The sequence below is a fragment of the Diplotaxodon limnothrissa genome, linkage group LG5 (assembly GCF_057381915.1).
Source record: "Diplotaxodon limnothrissa isolate DT_005_m linkage group LG5, D_limnothrissa_male_GT1.1, whole genome shotgun sequence".
NCBI classification, from domain to species: domain Eukaryota; kingdom Metazoa; phylum Chordata; class Actinopteri; order Cichliformes; family Cichlidae; genus Diplotaxodon; species Diplotaxodon limnothrissa.
Window position 1 is genome coordinate 31,311,104 of NC_140600.1, and position 18,200 is coordinate 31,329,303.

The following is an 18,200-nucleotide window of genomic DNA, read 5'->3' on the forward strand; positions in this document are numbered from 1 at the left end:
CATGCGTCACTAAATCAAGAGGTCAGTGGGAGCAGCCATTTAGGAGCCGGCGTCAGTGTCCATGTCATCAGCTTCATCCCCCTCTGAGCGGCAGATCTCGTCCAATGCCAACTCTACAAGATGTGAAAGATGGCAAAAAAAATGTGACAGTTTTAACGTATGAGAACACAAGAGCAATCGGGTAAGGTGTAGAGATGGCACGATACCACTTTTTTATGTCCGACACCAATATCATAAATTTGGATATCGGCTGATACCGATATGAATCCGATATAGGGTGTTTTTTAATCAATAAAACTGTTTTTTTAATATCTTGCTGCTTTTTGTATAAGTTCATACTCAAGTTAAAAAACCCCAAAAAAATCCACTAAAGCTATTCCTGTTATACCTGTATGCAAAAAATGCACTGCACCCAAAATATTTCATAGTTCAGCAAAACCCATCAATCTAATAAACTTAAACCTACTCCATCCTCCCTATTCTAGTATTTTAAAGAGTAAGCAACCTAACTAATAGGGCTCTAAAACTCCCAGCAAAAAAAAAAAAAAAAAAAAAAGGGAACCACCCCCCACCTCATGATGCTTAATCGACGTAATCAACTTTAATTTGATGCAGTGTGGAAAAAAATGCCCAGAAATCAATTATTTTTCAAGAATAATTAAATAGATTCAACATCTTTCTTCAACAGAATTGCAGACTGCACAGATGGTATCTTCCCAAAGGAAAAAGTACTATAGCTTACTAGGGTATATTAGACTTAATAGTTACTATATACAGTAATGGACTTCTATTCATTTTACATCAGATTAAAACTTTGGGTGTAAGATTCAGATAATAATTTAATAAAAGCTAGACATTTTAAATGAGAATAAGAAAGAAAAGTATGTCTTTGTGCCCCCTTCTCCCTGTTCATGCCCTATCGGCCCCCCTGGCTAAACTTTGCTAGATCCACCCCTGCACAGTTACCAGCCGTCAGCTGCGTAGAAAAGGATCCTGGTCTAGAAAGTAATATTAAATAAATTCTAACAACAGATTATCAAGCTTAAACGTGCTGCTGTTATTCAGCCGCTGGTTTCCTCTTTCTGGTGCAAAGTGGGAGATAAACAAGCAAGAGAGACGGACTCGCGACAGAAAAGCCGATCAGCTGATCACTGATCAGTTTCATGATTGAAGTAGCAGCAGGAGACGGAGAGAAGAGGCAGTCGCTCCATATATCGGTTGTTAAGCTTAACGCTGGAATGCTTTACAAACATTCAGAGATGAACTTACACACTTGCTTTACTTCTCTCTGGGATAACTTCCTCGGAGATGAAATGCTGGTTTGGTAGTGAGGCTACAAATACACACAGCCGCTCTATCACGTGAGCACACTGCGCTACTGTTATGAGGAGAGTTACGCCGTGTCGCAAGTTTTGTGAGGTGCTTTTTTTGATATTTAATGGATCGGATTACATTTTTTATTTCTCTCCGATATCCGATCCAGTAATCTACATCAGTATCGGACCGATACGTAATATTGGATCGGTCCATCTCTAGTAAGGTGTAAATACTGGATGATGTAGCTAGCAGTCATACTAAAATGGTCAAATTGATAATATCAATGACATTCAGACATGATTATGTTTTATTATGAGCAATGCACACTAAGTAGCTCTGACGTGGAAGACAGACAACAAAGAGAATTAGTTTAGATCACTCAAAGAGAAGCAGACCTATAAAGCTGCATCATGCATTAAATATGGAGAAAAAAAAAACAGAAAGCCATCCTGTCATGTTGGGCTGATGAGTATTTGTTTTCTTTTCTTTCTTTTCGTTTTGCACTACAGCAATACTAAAGTTACATTTAAATATCCAGTGATCCTGGTACATACAGCTAGATTTAAATACTGATGAACAAATAAAAAGCTGTTTAGGTTCGGAGATCTCATCAGGATGCCCCCCCAGAAACTGCCTTTGGATGTTATCTGGGCACGTTTAGCTTTGAGGAGACCCCAGGGAAGACCCACAACTTACGGGAGGTTATAAATATATGATGTGACCTGTGAGCACCCAGCAGCTGCAGCAATGGGAGGTGGAAAATGTTGCTGGACAGAAGGTGCTGTTTCTTTCCTTAAGTTTTATTTCTGGCTTTTCTGATATAATACAGGAATAACGGAAGGTGGGAGAGAGAGGCGGAATGACATGCAGTGAATAGTGCGGGGGCAGTTGAATATAGGAGTGCTGCACTAAGGATTTTAGAGTTAAATTTATGGAGCACATGCTCTACCAGGTGAAATCCAGAAGCACCCCAAACCTCAAGTTTAATACCAGCATAATCACAGATCATCAGGTGGAATTCTAGTATAAAAATGGTTTGACAACACGTACTACCAGAGATGCCTCATCACACAACTGAAGACAGACATGTTGTTATCTAACAGCTAAAATTATCTGCATGATACATGTAAGATTCGAGGTGGTAATTAGTCATATCCAGGAGGGGGTGTGTGAGGAAAAACTCATCATGCTCTTAGCGGTTAAGAGAAAGGAAAGCCAAAGCTCTTCATACAAAATTCAGCTATGTTTGAGTTGGTGTATTCAGGTGTAAACAGTTATAGTGGAACTTAAACATCACATTAAATCTTCCTAAATAGTTTAAAAGATTAATTCAAGGCTTAGATTCAGCGTGCATGTTTCTGTGCGTCCATACCCTCGCTCTCGGTCAGATCCGGGATCTTCCTCAGCGTGTCTCGTACAGCAGGGATCACCTGGTCGTACATGTGCAGCAGCGGCCTGCAGCTCTCGGAGAAGCTGCCATGATGCAGAAGCAACCAATGCAACAGCAGCACACACTCTCTGAGCAGAGATGCCGCTGAGTTGTGCCACCATGGCAAAGAGGAGCTACAGCATGGCTGCAGAGGTGAGGCAAACCCTGGAACAAGAAGCAATGCAAAGAAACCGTGTTTTTAGAGACAGACTGTCAGAATTATTATAGTTTTGTATTTATTATTGGGTTTGTATTGTTATTGTCATTTTGATTTTCAGTAGATTCAGTTTAGTTTTAAATTCAAATTCAAATTTTATTTGTCACACACACACAACCATACACAGTATGACATGGGGGTGAAATGCTTGTAGCTGTACAATGCCCGACCATTAAATGACAGTTCATTTAAAGAGTGTATTTTCTTATTTCAGTTTTATTTTTATTGTTTGAAATGTTTAGTTTTAGTTTTTTATTAGTTTCAGTGTTTGTTTTAGTCTTTTTTATTATTATGGTAAGTAGATCAGAGGCAAGATTTCAAAATAAATGCAAGTATTACGATAAAAACCTTTCCAAAGCAAGTTGACTCAGATTGTTATAGACATCCAGAACTTCATCCATCAATGGCTCATCAGCCAAGTTGTAACAACATTTTATCAAAAACTAAGGATAATTCCGTTATATTTTTATTTTATTTATTTTTCCAAGTTCCAAACCTGCTATCCTTAGTTTTAAAAATTTCCAAGGTCTAGTTTACTTCTGTTAATTAATTTAGTTAATTATTAAGTTAATTATTTTATAATAGTTTTTAACTATAGTAATCTTTCAGACCATTGTGTTACTGACATTTCATGCTTTCAACCTGAAATATGACCAACCTGTTGGGTCTGTTTGCTCCTGAGAACCACGCAGATCTAACCACTGACGATGGAAAACAATCACTGCTGTCTGAACCAGCTGTGAAGGAATCAAACACAAATGCATAAAGATGCAACACTCGTCACTCTTCACAGGGACACAACATTGTTTCACACAGTTACCTCAGTATAACACTGACAGCTGCTCCGCTGGTTGGTAGCCCAGCTCTCTGATCTCTGAGTCATCAGTCTGCTCAACAAACGAACCACCTGACACACACAAAAAACCCCACTGATTATTAACGCAGACATATCGTAAATTCTCAAATAAAAGCAGTTCATGTGTTCACAATAACAGCATTCCCAGAACGATTAAGCAGTGTATTAAATGCATTGCTTAAAGTTAACAACTAGAAGAGGGAAAAGATTGTTTAAATCAATGCAATTGATAATTAGTAATATTAATTAAATCAAACATTAATAAAATCAACAAAGCACTTTGGGAGAAATGTATTGTGCAAATGTAAAGTGCAAAAGAAAGAAACACGATGCAAAGAGGATAAACAGTCATAGAGAACAAAGAGGATGAGCACATTGGTGGGGTTTTTTTTTGTTTTTTTTTTTAAATAAATGCATCCTTAGGGTTTAAACACTAAATTTCAAATAAACCATGAAATAATTAGTGACCGATATTTTTTCATATACATTTTGATGGCCTTTTTTAAGATTAAGAAGTATGACTCAGGGTGTATTTTAAACTTCAGGGCTTCGCGTGGCCTGTATATTCTCATCCTCCCATTCTAACTTCATCTGGCCTGATCATCATTTCAGCTGCCAACAACTACAGACATCTTTCAGTTTGTTCTTAGCTGAAGGAAGCAACTGAATATCTAAAATATTTTCCACATTTCTCTGAACAGGAGACTCACATTTGTTACATTTTCTAGGACTGTTATAAAAAAGTAAAGAAAATATGTGAAGGTTAAGATCCTTAACACAACTACTTGTGTAACTTTTCATAACATTAGCATTCTTAGACAAGATCCTGTCTAAACATGTGGATCAAAGCATGGCTACCACTTATAGTTTATATATATATATATATATATATATATATATATATATATATATATATCTGATTCAGAGAGTTTAGACTACAAAGCCACAGAGTTGTTGGAGGGAGATAGAGGAGCCCAGACTAACACAAAAAGGATTTTTCTTCTTCCCAGTTTGGATATTCAGAGCACACACAAATCCTGGCTTCAGATGCAGCTGACACACATTAAACAGAATACTGTACAAGTCAGTACACCTTTACAGTGTGTGTGCACTACCTGAAGGTCTAGCTGAATCCAGTTTGTGTGCGCTGTGTGGTTGTCTGGTCTTGTCCTGATGAACTGAAACAACTTCAAGAAAACACAGGGATCTAAAAGAAAAAGAATAAAAACTGCAATTGATTTATTCTGCTTCACACAGAAACTTCAATAACTTTGTGATTTTTTGAGCTGAAATAAAGATACATAAAAGCATAACAGCACACAATAAATGTCATCATCAGAAACATAAGAGGTGGAAACATGGCACTGAAATCTATGGAAGGATTCAATTAGATATAAATAAATAGTTCTGAGACTTGCTTCTTGTAGGACTTTGGTCGAGCATATAAATGATATTAAACTTCAGACAAGGTAAAGTGCTGCAGAGGGGGCAGCCTCACCATGCTGAGAGCATAGCTTCTTCGCCAGTGCTTCATGGTCAGACATCGATGTGAGGATGGACACACACTGTGAAACTGTCTGGAACCGGCTGTCCACTGACACACACGTACACACCACCGGCATCACACACTCTAACCTGTGAGAGGGAGGAATGATGCACACATGACTAACAGAGATTCATACATTTCTAGGTTTACACATATTGAGGCCTATATAAAAATCTTGAACATGGTTACGCACATCTAAAAATGAAGAAATTCATCATAAGCATCTTTCACATAAAATGAATAAACTATAGAAAACAAACACAAACTAGAAATTGCAGCTCTGAATCTCTTTTTGATTAAACTATAATTTTGGACTCTTGGACCCCTGTTGGTTTGGATGTTTCACAGACAGGATTTTTGAAGTTAATATCACAATGAAAAACTGATATTACCAGTAAAATTCACATTGTTGAAACTGTCAGGAGTCATGTTGTTAAGAAATGCATTTAATGATTTATGCTGAATAATTATCATCATTACTTTCCAGCACCTTCATCCAGGTCTTGAATGAGTTGTTGTGATTTCAGACTTGGTATGAAATGATAAAAGGAAAATGAAATTCCTGACACCATCTGGAGTTTTCCAGTTTAAAAGCTGGCCCCTGTGCAGAATAACTGTGGGATGAGTTTCACCATTTTCCAGAAACGTCTACAACTGATGGTAATGAAGTTTATATTTACATTTCATCACATTTCTACTTTTAGTAAGATGACCGCATTGACCATGAATCACCGCAGGTAGTTTACACTAAGATGTTACGCAAGTACTGTGAGCTAGTGGAAATTCAAACAACCCTATCACTCATCACTCCTCTGCCTGCAGCAGTATTCCACGCAACTGCAGCTGTATCATATTCATGTGTATGTATAATCCTGCAGACTTTGCACAATATATAGAAGCATTATCAAGCATTATCAAGCATTAAAATGGAGTTTCTGGTCACTTTCTCTCTTCTTTGCAGTACTGACAAACTTGAGAAACATAAACATAGTTTTTTCTTTGTTTCTTTTTCTCTTTATGTTTTCTTCAAAATCATGAAGAAGTCCTCTAAAAGACAAAAGCAACCATCATGGGATCTGCGCATGTCTATACCAAGTAAGTAACAGGCGAAGTTTCACTTCCACATTACTTTTTAATATTATATTATTTAATGAATTGCTTACATTCTTATTCACAAAGTCTTTTGGTTTCCATATTGCTAAACTATACTAAACAAATGTGTTGCCACAGAATAAGATCTCTTAACCATCAGATTTCAATTAAAAATTTTGTGTACCTGTCAACATGTTTGTCTGGCGTTCTCTCAATTAAGACACACAGAGTCTTCATGGCATTGAGGGAAATCGCCTCAATCTGTGGGCTGCTTCCACCGGGCCACGGATCACACAACCGCAGCAGTGACTGTAACAAAGTGTTCTGAGAGCAGAGGTCCACTCCATCCGCCTAAAACAAGAGCGAAGATGAAATTACATCATATAAATCTTATTCTCTGTTCTGGTCAAGACAATGAGGGAAAGTTAATAATGTTTAATATAGCACAACAAAGTGAATAGTAATTCCCTCAGTACCTTACGGTCGATGGCTCTGCTCTGACTCTCCTTTGACAACACAGCCTCCACCACCTGAGGACCACGTAAAATGTCATTACTGCACAACTGAACAGCATTACAATTCATTTGGATAACACTTTACTGATAAAGGTGTGCTATGTTTTTTTTAAAGTCTGAAAAATATTGCAGCAGTCGTCTGAAACTTTATTATTTTTCTGGTATTGTTCTGTTATGCACATAATGTCACAATAATGCATCTAGTTCATGCTCATATTAAACAAGGACAAAGTTTCAAATTAAAATGTCAGCGTATGTAGATGTAACCCCTGTGACCCCAAAGTTCAGGCTTCAGACAGCTCTAAATACTCAGGTTCTGGAGCTTTTTTCTACTCTTTTTTTCTCATATTGTTGGATTCATGTAAAATAATACAGATGTTTTCTTTATATTATTGTAGGGTATTTACCTTACAATATAAAGTGCCTCGAGGCAACTGTTGTTGCGATTTGGCGCTATATAAATAAAACTGAACTGATTTGAGTATGATGTCAATAAGGCCAATAACAAGATCACTAATTATCCATGCCATTGCCAAAGGGCAAAAGGCAGGGTACCTAATGGTAACTAATTAATAAGCTGTTAATTAGTGAGTGCTAAACTCAGATTAATTTTTCAACCAAAAAAATATCCAATGAAGCCAAGGCTGTTTTAGACTAATAAAGAGTTTTTAGAAATCTGAACCATGCAACGCTACTATTGTGAAAAACAATATGGAACTCCCGACATTCACCATGCAGTTTGCAATTTGTATATTTGAGCCACCATTACACATTGTTACTATACTGTTGTTCTTGTGTCATCACCTCATCACTGTGGACAAGCAGGAGACAAAGGAGCCTCAGAGCAGCTAGGCCAATGTCCTCCACTTTAAACCCACATAAACGAGCCTCCTCCAGTCTTCGCAGCCCAGCAGAAGCTGCAGCAGTGCGGCCTGCTGGAAGTGTATTGGCAGCTGAAGAGTCTAAACCACTGCTGCTAGCGGAGGAGGAGCGGAGCGAGTCCAGAGACTGGCATAGCTGAGACAGGTGAAGGTCCAACAGAGAGAGGAGGAGGACACCTCCAGGACACGACCTATTTACATACACAATTTTTATTTTATTTTTTTAGATTTTTCTATCCAAATCGTTTAACCTACAACCAGTGGGTTATTTTCCATGAAGATATTTTTCTCGTTCTGACTTAAACCATTCATCCTTAAAAAATGAATCTGCCCTGTATTCGCCTTTCTCAATAGCCATCTAATGACTGATATGTCTATCAGCAAGGCAGTAGCTGTCATGCTGTTTTCACTCCTTTAGCTGCCGTTGTTTTTAAAGAGTTTGTCTCCATAATTCTGTGTTAAAGAGGAGAGTACATGCAGGAAGAACAAAGCCAGAAATTAATCAGGTTTAATGATAAAATTTTCTTTCCAGTCATCTGTTTCAGACTGGAAAGTTAGGAAAATTTATTCCAGCCATCCTCTTCCACTTATCTTTATGAGGGGGGCTGGAGTCTATCCCAGCTGTCACAGGGCGAGTGGTGGGGTACACCCTGATCAGATCACCTGTCTATCGCAGGGCTAACACATAGAGACAGACAACCATTCACACTCACATTTACACCTATGGGCAATTTAGAATCACCAATTAACCCAACCACACTAAGTGCAAGTCTTCGGACTGTGGCAGGAAGCCGGAGTACCCAGGGAGAAACCACGCAAACACGGGGAAAACATGCAAACTCCACTTCTGTGAAAATGATTTTTTTTTTATTATTATACTGGTGCTTTAAAACCAATTATAAAAACAACATAACACTCCATATAAATATATGGCCCTTGTAGCAATGCCCACAAAGTTTCTCACCAATGACAAAATAAGTTAACATAACCACCAGGACTAAAATGCTAAATATTTAGCTGGCCTACAACTCTATGTAGCTTTTATTGCTTTTAAAAAATTGTTAGTAGTTAATAAAAATGTATTTTTACACCGAGAAGTTAAAAGGTTAGCAATGTAAATGGACAATTACACTGCAGAAGTGATATGCCTCAACTCACTGACTTTGGAAGCTGCCATTTACTGATTCTGCATTTTATATAGATTCCATAAAATATTTTAAAGCAATAATGAATAAAAGTATCAGGTATTTCACCACATATCTTGAAAAAACCTATCAAATTTGATTTAAAACAAATGAAACACTCTTTTGATGTGCTCAAAAAAATATCAAAGTAATCTATATACAGAGATCCTTCAGAGCCAAGGACAGAATTCATGTACGATATGGGGAGAATTTTCAGCATATTACATTAGACCATTTAATCTGCTTTTACACTGTTTATCCACAAGAGGACTCTGCTGTCTATAGATCAGAAAGTGTATGCTGTTCTTCTGCACTTTGCAAAGAGAGACTTTTTATTGTTTCAACTGAACGGCATCAGGGTCAGTCATCCTACCTGTTTTTGCTGCTGGCTGCAGATGCCGGTTGGCTCTGACTCAGCATGTTGAGTCCAGTTACAGCCAGACTCTGGACAGGATTAAGAGCAGCTCTGGGAGCTCCAGCTCCACTGACACCAGCTGCAGCATCAGAGTTGAGCAGAAAACCTGCTGACAGCCGACTGAACACATAAACAACACACAACATCAGCACATCAGTTAGTCTTACAACTTCATTTAGGTTTGAGAAGTATGACTAGTGATACAATCAATGCTACGGCTGTTTTTGAAACACTATTAGGGTAAAGTCAATGCTATAAAGTTTTGTATATTGTATGAAAAAGTTCTGTTTTTGAGGACTTGGCAACAGCATGTGATGACTGATTATCCAAATTTGAAGTCTGGTAGCTTGTTGAAGTCAGTTTCAACAAACAACAACATCAACAACAAAAGAAACCCACAATATGTTTGTTCCTAAAGTTGGATAAATTAATTTATTGATATACTTCATTTAAGCTGTTATTACATAAAATTTATTCTATCATCACAAATGTTAAACCTTTCTTTCTACTTTGCCAGTAACTATTACAGCACTGCTTTATACATATTACACTACATGTTACTGCTCAGGCTGTCAAGATTAAAGTGCAAGGTGTTTACCTGGATGTCAGGTGAATGTCAGTCAGACTCATACTCAGCAAATGAGAGAGCCCGAGGCTACTGGGAGAAAGAGGCTGCTGCAGCAATAGCCCCAGCAGGATGCCACCTGGTTGGAGGATGACACAGAATAACAGACACAGATTTTAATCAGATTAATACTCACTCATGTGATTGTTGGGGTTTTCTCTTATCTTTGTATTATTGTAAGGTAAAGCACCTTGAGGCAACCCTTGTTGTGATTTGGCGCAATATAGATAAAAGAAAATATAACTGAACATATACCAATAAACGTTTACATCGGTTCCTTTACAGATTCTGATAGTTGACGGCAGCTGATAACAGTCTGCATATGTGGTGGAACATTTATTGAAGCTGTTACTGTTTCTGACCCATTCCGTGTATATTCTGATGACCCTACATCAAGTGAGCATCAGAAAACAAATAGCTGGCAGAATGCTGCATAGATGATGGTGAACCTCACAGAAATGAAGGAACCGTTAGGAGGGTACAGAAATTTATACCTTCCACAGTACAAGAAAAATCGCATGGTAATGAGGTCCCAGATGCAGAGTCACTTTTGTGTATTATGTCATGCTTTATGAAATAAAACAACCTACATGCAACCTATTTCAAATTCTGATACATACATGAGCTGGATCACAATCAGGCAGACATTGTGTAGCCTGACTGTAGCATAAGGGTGTACAGGCTATTTTCTGACAGACTGTGTGTGGGAAACAGAACTAGCTACAAACAACTCAACTGTGTAAGGTCAGGAAGGTTTAATATTTCTTTCAGCTGTTCAGTAAAATCTCTAAAAATCCTAAAATTTCCTGGTAGCTTTAAAATATGAAATCTTTCAGGAACCCTTTGAAGGCACACTGCAGGGGGACTGACCTCTGTGCTGCAGATGAGACGGTCTGACAGACAGGAAGGGGTCTGGTCGAGACACATCACTAGATTTGCTGCTGGATGCTCCTCTCTCTGCTGCAACATATACATAGATATAGACAGGCAGAGTTTAACCACGAGCAGATAATTTTTGTCTTTGTAAATATATTGCTCCTACTACTGCCCCTATATTTTTCATGACATCAGCGTTGTCATACAACCCACCATCTCTCCGTGCCTTCACTGGTGTCACTCTGGATGATACCTGGGCTCCAAACATCTCCTTGGTGATGAAACCATTTCCTATTGGAGAGGATGAGCTGCTGCTTCCATGATTCAGGATTTTAGGACTGTGGGGAGAAAGAAAAAAAACAACAACAACCCAGTAATAATTGTGACCTCTAACTCTTCTGGCTGTATTAGAACTTGACTGAAGAGTGGAATTGACTCAGTTATCTGGACTCTACATGATAAAATGTGGCATTAAAACATTCAAAGCTATTATCTATCACGTTTTCCAGTTTTCCTGTCATATACAGTATACATTCTTACAACGGCAGCTTCCCGTTTTTTGTAGTCAAAGTTGTAAATAATGAAGTCTGAGTATGTATAAGTAATCCCTATGAGTTAAAAGCTGAGGATGACATTCCTGGTTCAGCAAGGCTTAAATCTGTTCTAGGAAGCACCCTGGACCCAGTGCAGGTGGTGGGAGACAGAACGACTCTGGCCAAAATAACATCTCTGATGGACAGAGTCTCCCACCCCATGCATGTAAATGTTGCTGAACTGTAGAGCTCCTTCAGTGACAGACTGCTGAATCCTAGATGCGTGAAGGAGTGTTTCTGCAGGTCCTTTCTCCCTGCAGCTGTCAGACTGTACAACCAAAACTGCTCCCAACAAACATAGATGTTTACATCAGCGCTGTAATTTGCACTAATCAACATAACTACTACTGTTACAACTTGCACATTACATACACACTGTGTGTGTGTGTGTGTGTGTGTGTGTGTGTTTGTTTCTGTTCTGTTCTGTCCTGTTTGTATATGTGCTTTTATTCTGCTGCTGTTACAACCAGATTTCCCCTTGTGGGACAAGTAAAGGATTATTCTAAGGCATATTTATTCATGTTAAACTCTCCCTTTAAAGTAAAATAGTAAAAGCAGAAAGCTGACAGCAATAAACAGAATTTTGCAAAATGTTTACAAAAATAAAACAGTAAAAGATTAAAAATGTTAAGACAATCTAAACCCCTAAGTAACAAAGTATTTGATTATCAGCTCTGCTGATAATGTTGAGGATGGCTGACCTGTTCCTAGGCAGCGGAGAGGCTGTTTTGTTTTTGTCTGAAGTGTGCAGTTTGGTCTTCATCTCATTGATCTCTGCTTCTTTAAACTGCAGTTCAGACTGCAGAGACTGAACCTGTGCACAGAAAACATGCCAGTGTCACATTATTCCAAAGGATCATAACCACCATATGCTCTATGCTTATGTGTTTTTAGTGCCTCACCTTCCTGTTAAGCTCCTTTTCCCTTTCACTATACTCTTTCTGTCTCTGAGTGTCCAGTAGGGTCTGATTCTGTCTCTGAGCCTCCTTCTCCTGTTGAGCTGCTTTTAGAGAGTCCCTCAAGACCCGGATCTCCCCGCTCTTCAACACAATCTCCTCTTCCACCTCCTTCAGCTAATAACATACACAAAACACAATAACTTATCTAAATAAACAAAAAAATGCAGAAATCCTGCTTTGTAAGACATTTGCTACTGATGAAAATAGATACATACATCTAACGTTCTAGTACAGATATCCAAATTTGAACCAAGGCTTTATTGTATACTTCCATGTTATGGAGAGAAACTAGAAATGGCATAGAGTCTCAGGTTTGTTAAGGAGTATAGACATTATAAAGTTAAAATACTATAATAATTTTCACAAAATATTAAAGCTATGTGAGAGGAAAAAAATGAAGGAAGGAAAATTTGCAGCCTCCACTTTCTTAAAAAAGAAATCAGGACCTTTTGGATGTTGTACTTTTGGACAGTCTCCATTTTAAAAGAGCCTCACCTTCCTCTTCAGCTCTGCATGCTGAGCCTCCAGGAGACCGTAGGAGTCCTCTCTGTCTGACCCAAACTGCTGCTGCCTGTTACCTGAACAGCAACAGCTTTATCAATGTGTTCAGTACAAAAATCGACTGTATTAATACTTTGATAATGATTTTTGCATTTGCATGTTAAAGGACTTTACAAAAACTTTTCAAATACAAACGATTAGCTACACACTAATTTTTTCAAAGGTCTTTTTCAAAATGTAAGGAAACACATGAGAAGATATTTTGTTTTCTTATCCTCCTGTTTACAAGCAAAGATCGATGATTTTACTCAATTTGAGCTCTTGATTGGATTAATTAGCAGGTCCATATCAAATGTTTTATTTACAACTTTTAGCCATTCATCTGTTTTTGATGGTTCTCCTGACTCCTTCACAAACATCACATTTTGTCATCTATTGTTATATCATCTTGTCTATCTATACACACGACTGTACTTGTGAATCCTGTCTCTGAAAGGACAAAACACCATAAACTGTGCCCACGTTTCAAATGCCCACTGGCTTTTGGTTACATAGAGGAGCAGATTCTGTCCCAGATGAAGGTCCAAAACACTTTTCTTAACGTGATAAAGAAAAAATAACAGGAACAGATGAGATGGAATTCACACCTTTTCAATTCTGGACTGGGAAGATAAAATTGCATGTGGTTTATTGTGTTAAATAACTGTTGTTAAAAAGAATACTACCCTCACAGGAACTGTGTAGACATAAGCATAATTCTTTTTTGAACACTGACAGTGATTTATTCAGTCTCCATCTCGTATATTAAATTAGTTTTTATGATATTTCAAGAAATACTACAACAGGTTAGGGGTTGTTTTTTTTTAGAAGGAAGACACTGAAAAGGTACTTTAATGTGCTGCTTGCATGAATATCAAAAAAATAATTGAATTTGCTTCAGCTATTCCTAAAGGCAGCTCCCTGAGTTTTAGATAAAAGAATGAAATATGACATTTAACACATGTAGGACGGTTATTACACTGGTTTCCACGTAATTTTAGAACAGATTTTAAAATCTGAATGCTTGCTCTTAAAGATCCTGCAAATCTTCATCTTCATGAACTATGAACCAGCTCCACCACTTGGGTTATTTTCCAGGTGTCTTCTACTACTACTACTGAAGACATAACCTTTATGCTACTGCAATAACCTACAAAATCCTAATAATGGTGTGCCACCATTATCAGTATGTGTTTAGCAGTGCCTTTCAGAAATCCAGGTACTTATCAATTAATTTCATTTTGCTTATTGCTCTACTTTCACTTTGGGAGTTTTATCATATTTCCAAGGCTACCATGATTTATATTTATTATTTCTACTTGTTTTGCTTAACTTATTATTTTTTTCATCTAATGCTTTTTTTATTGCCTTGTTGTTGAGTGCAATTTGTAAAGATTTTATTTATTCACCTGCTCAAGCCCATCTATGAACTAACCAAAATTGTATCAAATTACATTTTCCATATAGTTTTGTGGCTGCAAAACTGTAATATGGACTTTTTTATGCAGCTCATTTTGCTTCTACAATGAAAGTGCTACTTTTTTTTTTCAGAGAGCTACATAAATAGTTTTTCTTGCTTGCAATTTTCAATGGTAGACTAGAAAGACAGAAATCAATCTATTCAATGATTAATGCACACGATGAAAAGGAATTAAGCATACTGGAATGTACAGTGGGGCAAAAAAGTATTTAGTCAGCCACCGATTGTGCAAGTTCCCCCACTTAAAATGATGACAGAGGTCAGTAATTTGCACCAGAGGTACACTTCAACTGTGAGAGACAGAATGTGAAAGAAAAATCCATGAATCCACATGGTAGGATTTGTAAAGAATTTATTCGTAAATCAGGGTGGAAAATAAGTATTTGGTCAATAACAAAAATACAACTCAATACTTTGTAACATAACCTTTGTTGGCAATAACAGAGGTCAAACGTTTACTATAGGTCTTTACCAGGTTTGCACACACAGTAGCTGGTATTTTGGCCCATTCCTCCATGCAGATCTTCTCGAGAGCAGTGATGTTTTGGGGCTGTCGCCGAGCAACACGGACTTTCAACTCCCGCCACAGATTTTCTATGGGGTTGAGGTCTGGAGACTGGCTAGGCCACTCCAGGACTTTCAAATGCTTCTTACAGAGCCACTCCTTTGTTGCCCGGGCGGTGTGTTTTGGATCATTGTCATGTTGGAAGACCCAGCCTCGTTTCATCTTCAAAGTTCTCACTGATGGAAGGAGGTTTTGGCTCAAAATCTCACGATACATGGCCCCATTCATTCTGTCCTTAACACGGATCAGTCGTCCTGTCCCCTTGGCAGAAAAACAGCCCCATAGCATGATGTTTCCACCCCCATGCTTCACAGTAGGTATGGTGTTCTTGGGATGCAACTCAGTATTCTTCTTCCTCCAAACACGACGAGTTGAGTTTATACCAAAAAGTTCTACTTTGGTTTCATCTGACCACATGACATCCTCCCAATCCTCTGCTGTATCATCCATGTGCTCTCTGGCAAACTTCAGACGGGCATGGACATGCACTGGCTTCAGCAGCGGAACACGTCTGGCACTGCGGGATTTGATTCCCTGCCGTTGTAGTGTGTTACTGATGGTGACCTTTGTTACTTTGGTCCCAGCTCTCTGCAGGTCATTCACCAGGTCCCCCCGTGTGGTTCTGGGATCTTTGCTCACCGTTCTCATGATCATTTTGACCCCACGGGATGAGATCTTGCGTGGAGCCCCAGATCGAGGGAGATTATCAGTGGTCTTGTATGTCTTCCATTTTCTGATGATTGCTCCCACAGTTGATTTTTTCACACCAAGCTGCTTGCCTATTGTAGATTCACTCTTCCCAGTCTGGTGCAGGTCTACAATACTTTTCCTGGTGTCCTTCGAAAGCTCTTTGGTCTTGGCCATGGCGGAGTTTGGAGTCTGACTGTTTGAGGCTGTGGACAGGTGTCTTTTATACAGATGATGAGTTCAAACAGGTGCCATTCATACAGGTAACGAGTGGGGGACAGAAAAGCTTCTTACAGAAGACGTTACAGGTCTGTGAGAGCCAGAGATTTTCCTTGTTTGAGGTGACCAAATACTTATTTTCCTCCCTGATTTACGAATAAATTCTTTACAAATCCTACCATGTGGATTCATGGATTTTTTTTTTCACATTCTGTCTCTCACAGTTGAAGTGTACCTCTGGTGCAAATTACTGACCTCTGTCATCATTTTAAGTGGGGGAACTTGCACAATCGGTGGCTGACTAAATACTTTTTTGCCCCACTGTAATTGCCGGTGGAATTAACATTCCACAGCATATTTAAATGTTTAATAATTCTTCTTCTCCTCTTTGCTGCTTCCTTTAGAGTTTACCCTAACAGATAACTTGCTTCCATCTCAAACCATCTTTAGCATCCTCCTCTTTTACACCAGCCCTCTGCCCATCCTCCTTCACTATATCCACAAAACTTCTCTGTGGTCTCTCTCATTTCCCCTGCCTGGAAGACCCATCTTCAACATCCTTTGTCCAATATATCCACACTTCCTCCTCTGCACACATCCAAACCTTGTTAACCTTGCCTCTCTAACTTTGTCTCCAAACAACTCCACCTGAGCTGCACCTCTGATTTACTCATTTCCAACCTTGTCTATTTTTGTCACTCCCAATGAAAACCTCAACATCTTCCACTGACACCTCTAGCATCTCCTGTCTATTTATCGGTTTCCAAACCCTGCCATCTTGTAAACCTTCTATTTCACTCCCGTTCTGTTCCTTCTGTTACAAATCACATCTGAAACTCATGTCCGCTCACTCCACCTTTCCTGCACTCTCTACTTCACCTCTCTTGTGCACCTTCATTGTTTTGAATGACTGACACGAGTTATTTAAAATCACCCACCTTCACCTTTCCACCTGTCTTCCTTTAATTTACACACATAATGCTCTGGTGTTTAATTAAGGGCATATTTTTACATAAATAATGTTAATAATAGTGTAGATTAAAAAAATACAAAATAAATACTCACGCAATGGTTCTCTACTTGGTATCCCCGCATTCTCTCTGTGGCTACTGTTTAAAGAAAATGCATTTTCTCTGCTATGATTAGATGTGGTTTTGTTCACAGGTTTGTTCTGCCCAAAGGAGGATGGCCAGGATGACCCGCGGGCTGGCTGAGTCGTTTTGGATCCTGTCCCTGGCTCTACACCTTCCGAAGCCGACGTGATGGCTTGCGAGGCGATATCATCGATTTCATCTAAGACTTCCTGGGTGAATTCTTCATCATCTCCAAAAGGGTCATCAAAAGCCACTGCTGTCACTACATCCTTGTTCAGGCCACGGAGACGCTTTGTTGGGGGACAGTTCATGCTGCATGGGGGGAACATATCATTAGCATTTGTGAGTAATTCTCATGCATGCATATTCACAAACACTAAGAATAGGCGACTGTGTGGGTCTCTTAGGAATAACTAGTATAACTGAAGATAACTATTTTAATTAAACCCGTACTTTGCGATTAAAACTGATTCGTTTAATCGCTTCAAGACTAGCCCTGAAATAACTTAGTTAGGTACAGCATCAGCTAATAACTTATTAAGCAAAGTCACGTTCAGGAATTGAAAAAAAACTCAGGCTAATGTGACTGAAGCAAAAAGAAAAAAAAAACCCAAAACGCATGTTTCTTATTTTAGCTTAACTACATGCATGAACACGTACAAGTTTCTTCTGACTTTATTGCGTTACCTTGCCTCTGGCTTCTCTGGCTGTCGCTGCTGCCAGCTAAGCTAGCAAAAACTAGTCGTGATTTCCAATGGGAAGTTAGCCTGCTAAGCTACAAAACCTCATTCAGTCAAAACAATATTTGGATTTATTGATTAAAAAGACATAGAGAGTGTCTTAAATAGAACTCCTTTACACGGCGCCCATGAATTAAACTGTGAAATGCTGTATAATATGGTACAACAGCAAATAAACAACACCAAACTAAAGTTGACAAGACAGAAGTGTGTCGTTCATCCCGCTCCGGTGTGCCTGATAACGTGACCAATCATAGTACTGCTTTCGCTGTTCGGCCAATCATTGACACCGAATTCCTAAACTGGGTCTTTTACAGGTACCCGTTTGAGACAAACTATACTAAACGCGCAAATTGGTATCCTTAAAGGA

The 18,200-nt window shown here is 38.6% G+C and overlaps 1 protein-coding gene across 1 annotated transcript; it reads right to left on the reverse strand.

The window, feature by feature from the left end:
• Positions 1 to 17,835, reverse strand: atrip (ATR interacting protein). The gene is made up of 18 exons (XM_085354531.1): positions 17,778 to 17,835; positions 17,062 to 17,402; positions 13,001 to 13,083; positions 12,449 to 12,619; positions 12,248 to 12,360; positions 11,167 to 11,291; positions 10,948 to 11,037; positions 10,051 to 10,156; positions 9,411 to 9,572; positions 7,777 to 8,044; positions 6,934 to 6,987; positions 6,642 to 6,808; positions 5,318 to 5,454; positions 4,935 to 5,026; positions 3,784 to 3,870; positions 3,622 to 3,700; positions 2,690 to 2,911; positions 1 to 113 (listed from the first exon to the last, which is right to left on the reverse strand). Exons 2-18 carry the CDS (start codon positions 17,399 to 17,401, stop codon positions 40 to 42), a joined length of 2,370 nt encoding a protein of 789 aa, XP_085210657.1. The 5' UTR covers position 17,402; positions 17,778 to 17,835; the 3' UTR covers positions 1 to 39.
• Positions 17,836 to 18,200: the final 365 nt, after the last annotated feature.

Bases quoted from the DNA above. Each gene is read 5' to 3' on its own strand.
- atrip (XM_085354531.1), bottom strand. From the start codon at position 17,401: ATGAACTGTCCCCCAACAAAGCGTCTCCGTGGCCTGAACAAGGATGTA. The intron at 3,871-4,934 runs GTAGTGCACACA...TGTGTGTGTCAG, and splicing joins GGATTCAGCTAGACCTTCAG to GTGGTTCGTTTGTTGAGCAG. The intron at 3,701-3,783 runs GTAACTGTGTGA...ATTCCTTCACAG, and splicing joins GCTGTCAGTGTTATACTGAG to CTGGTTCAGACAGCAGTGAT.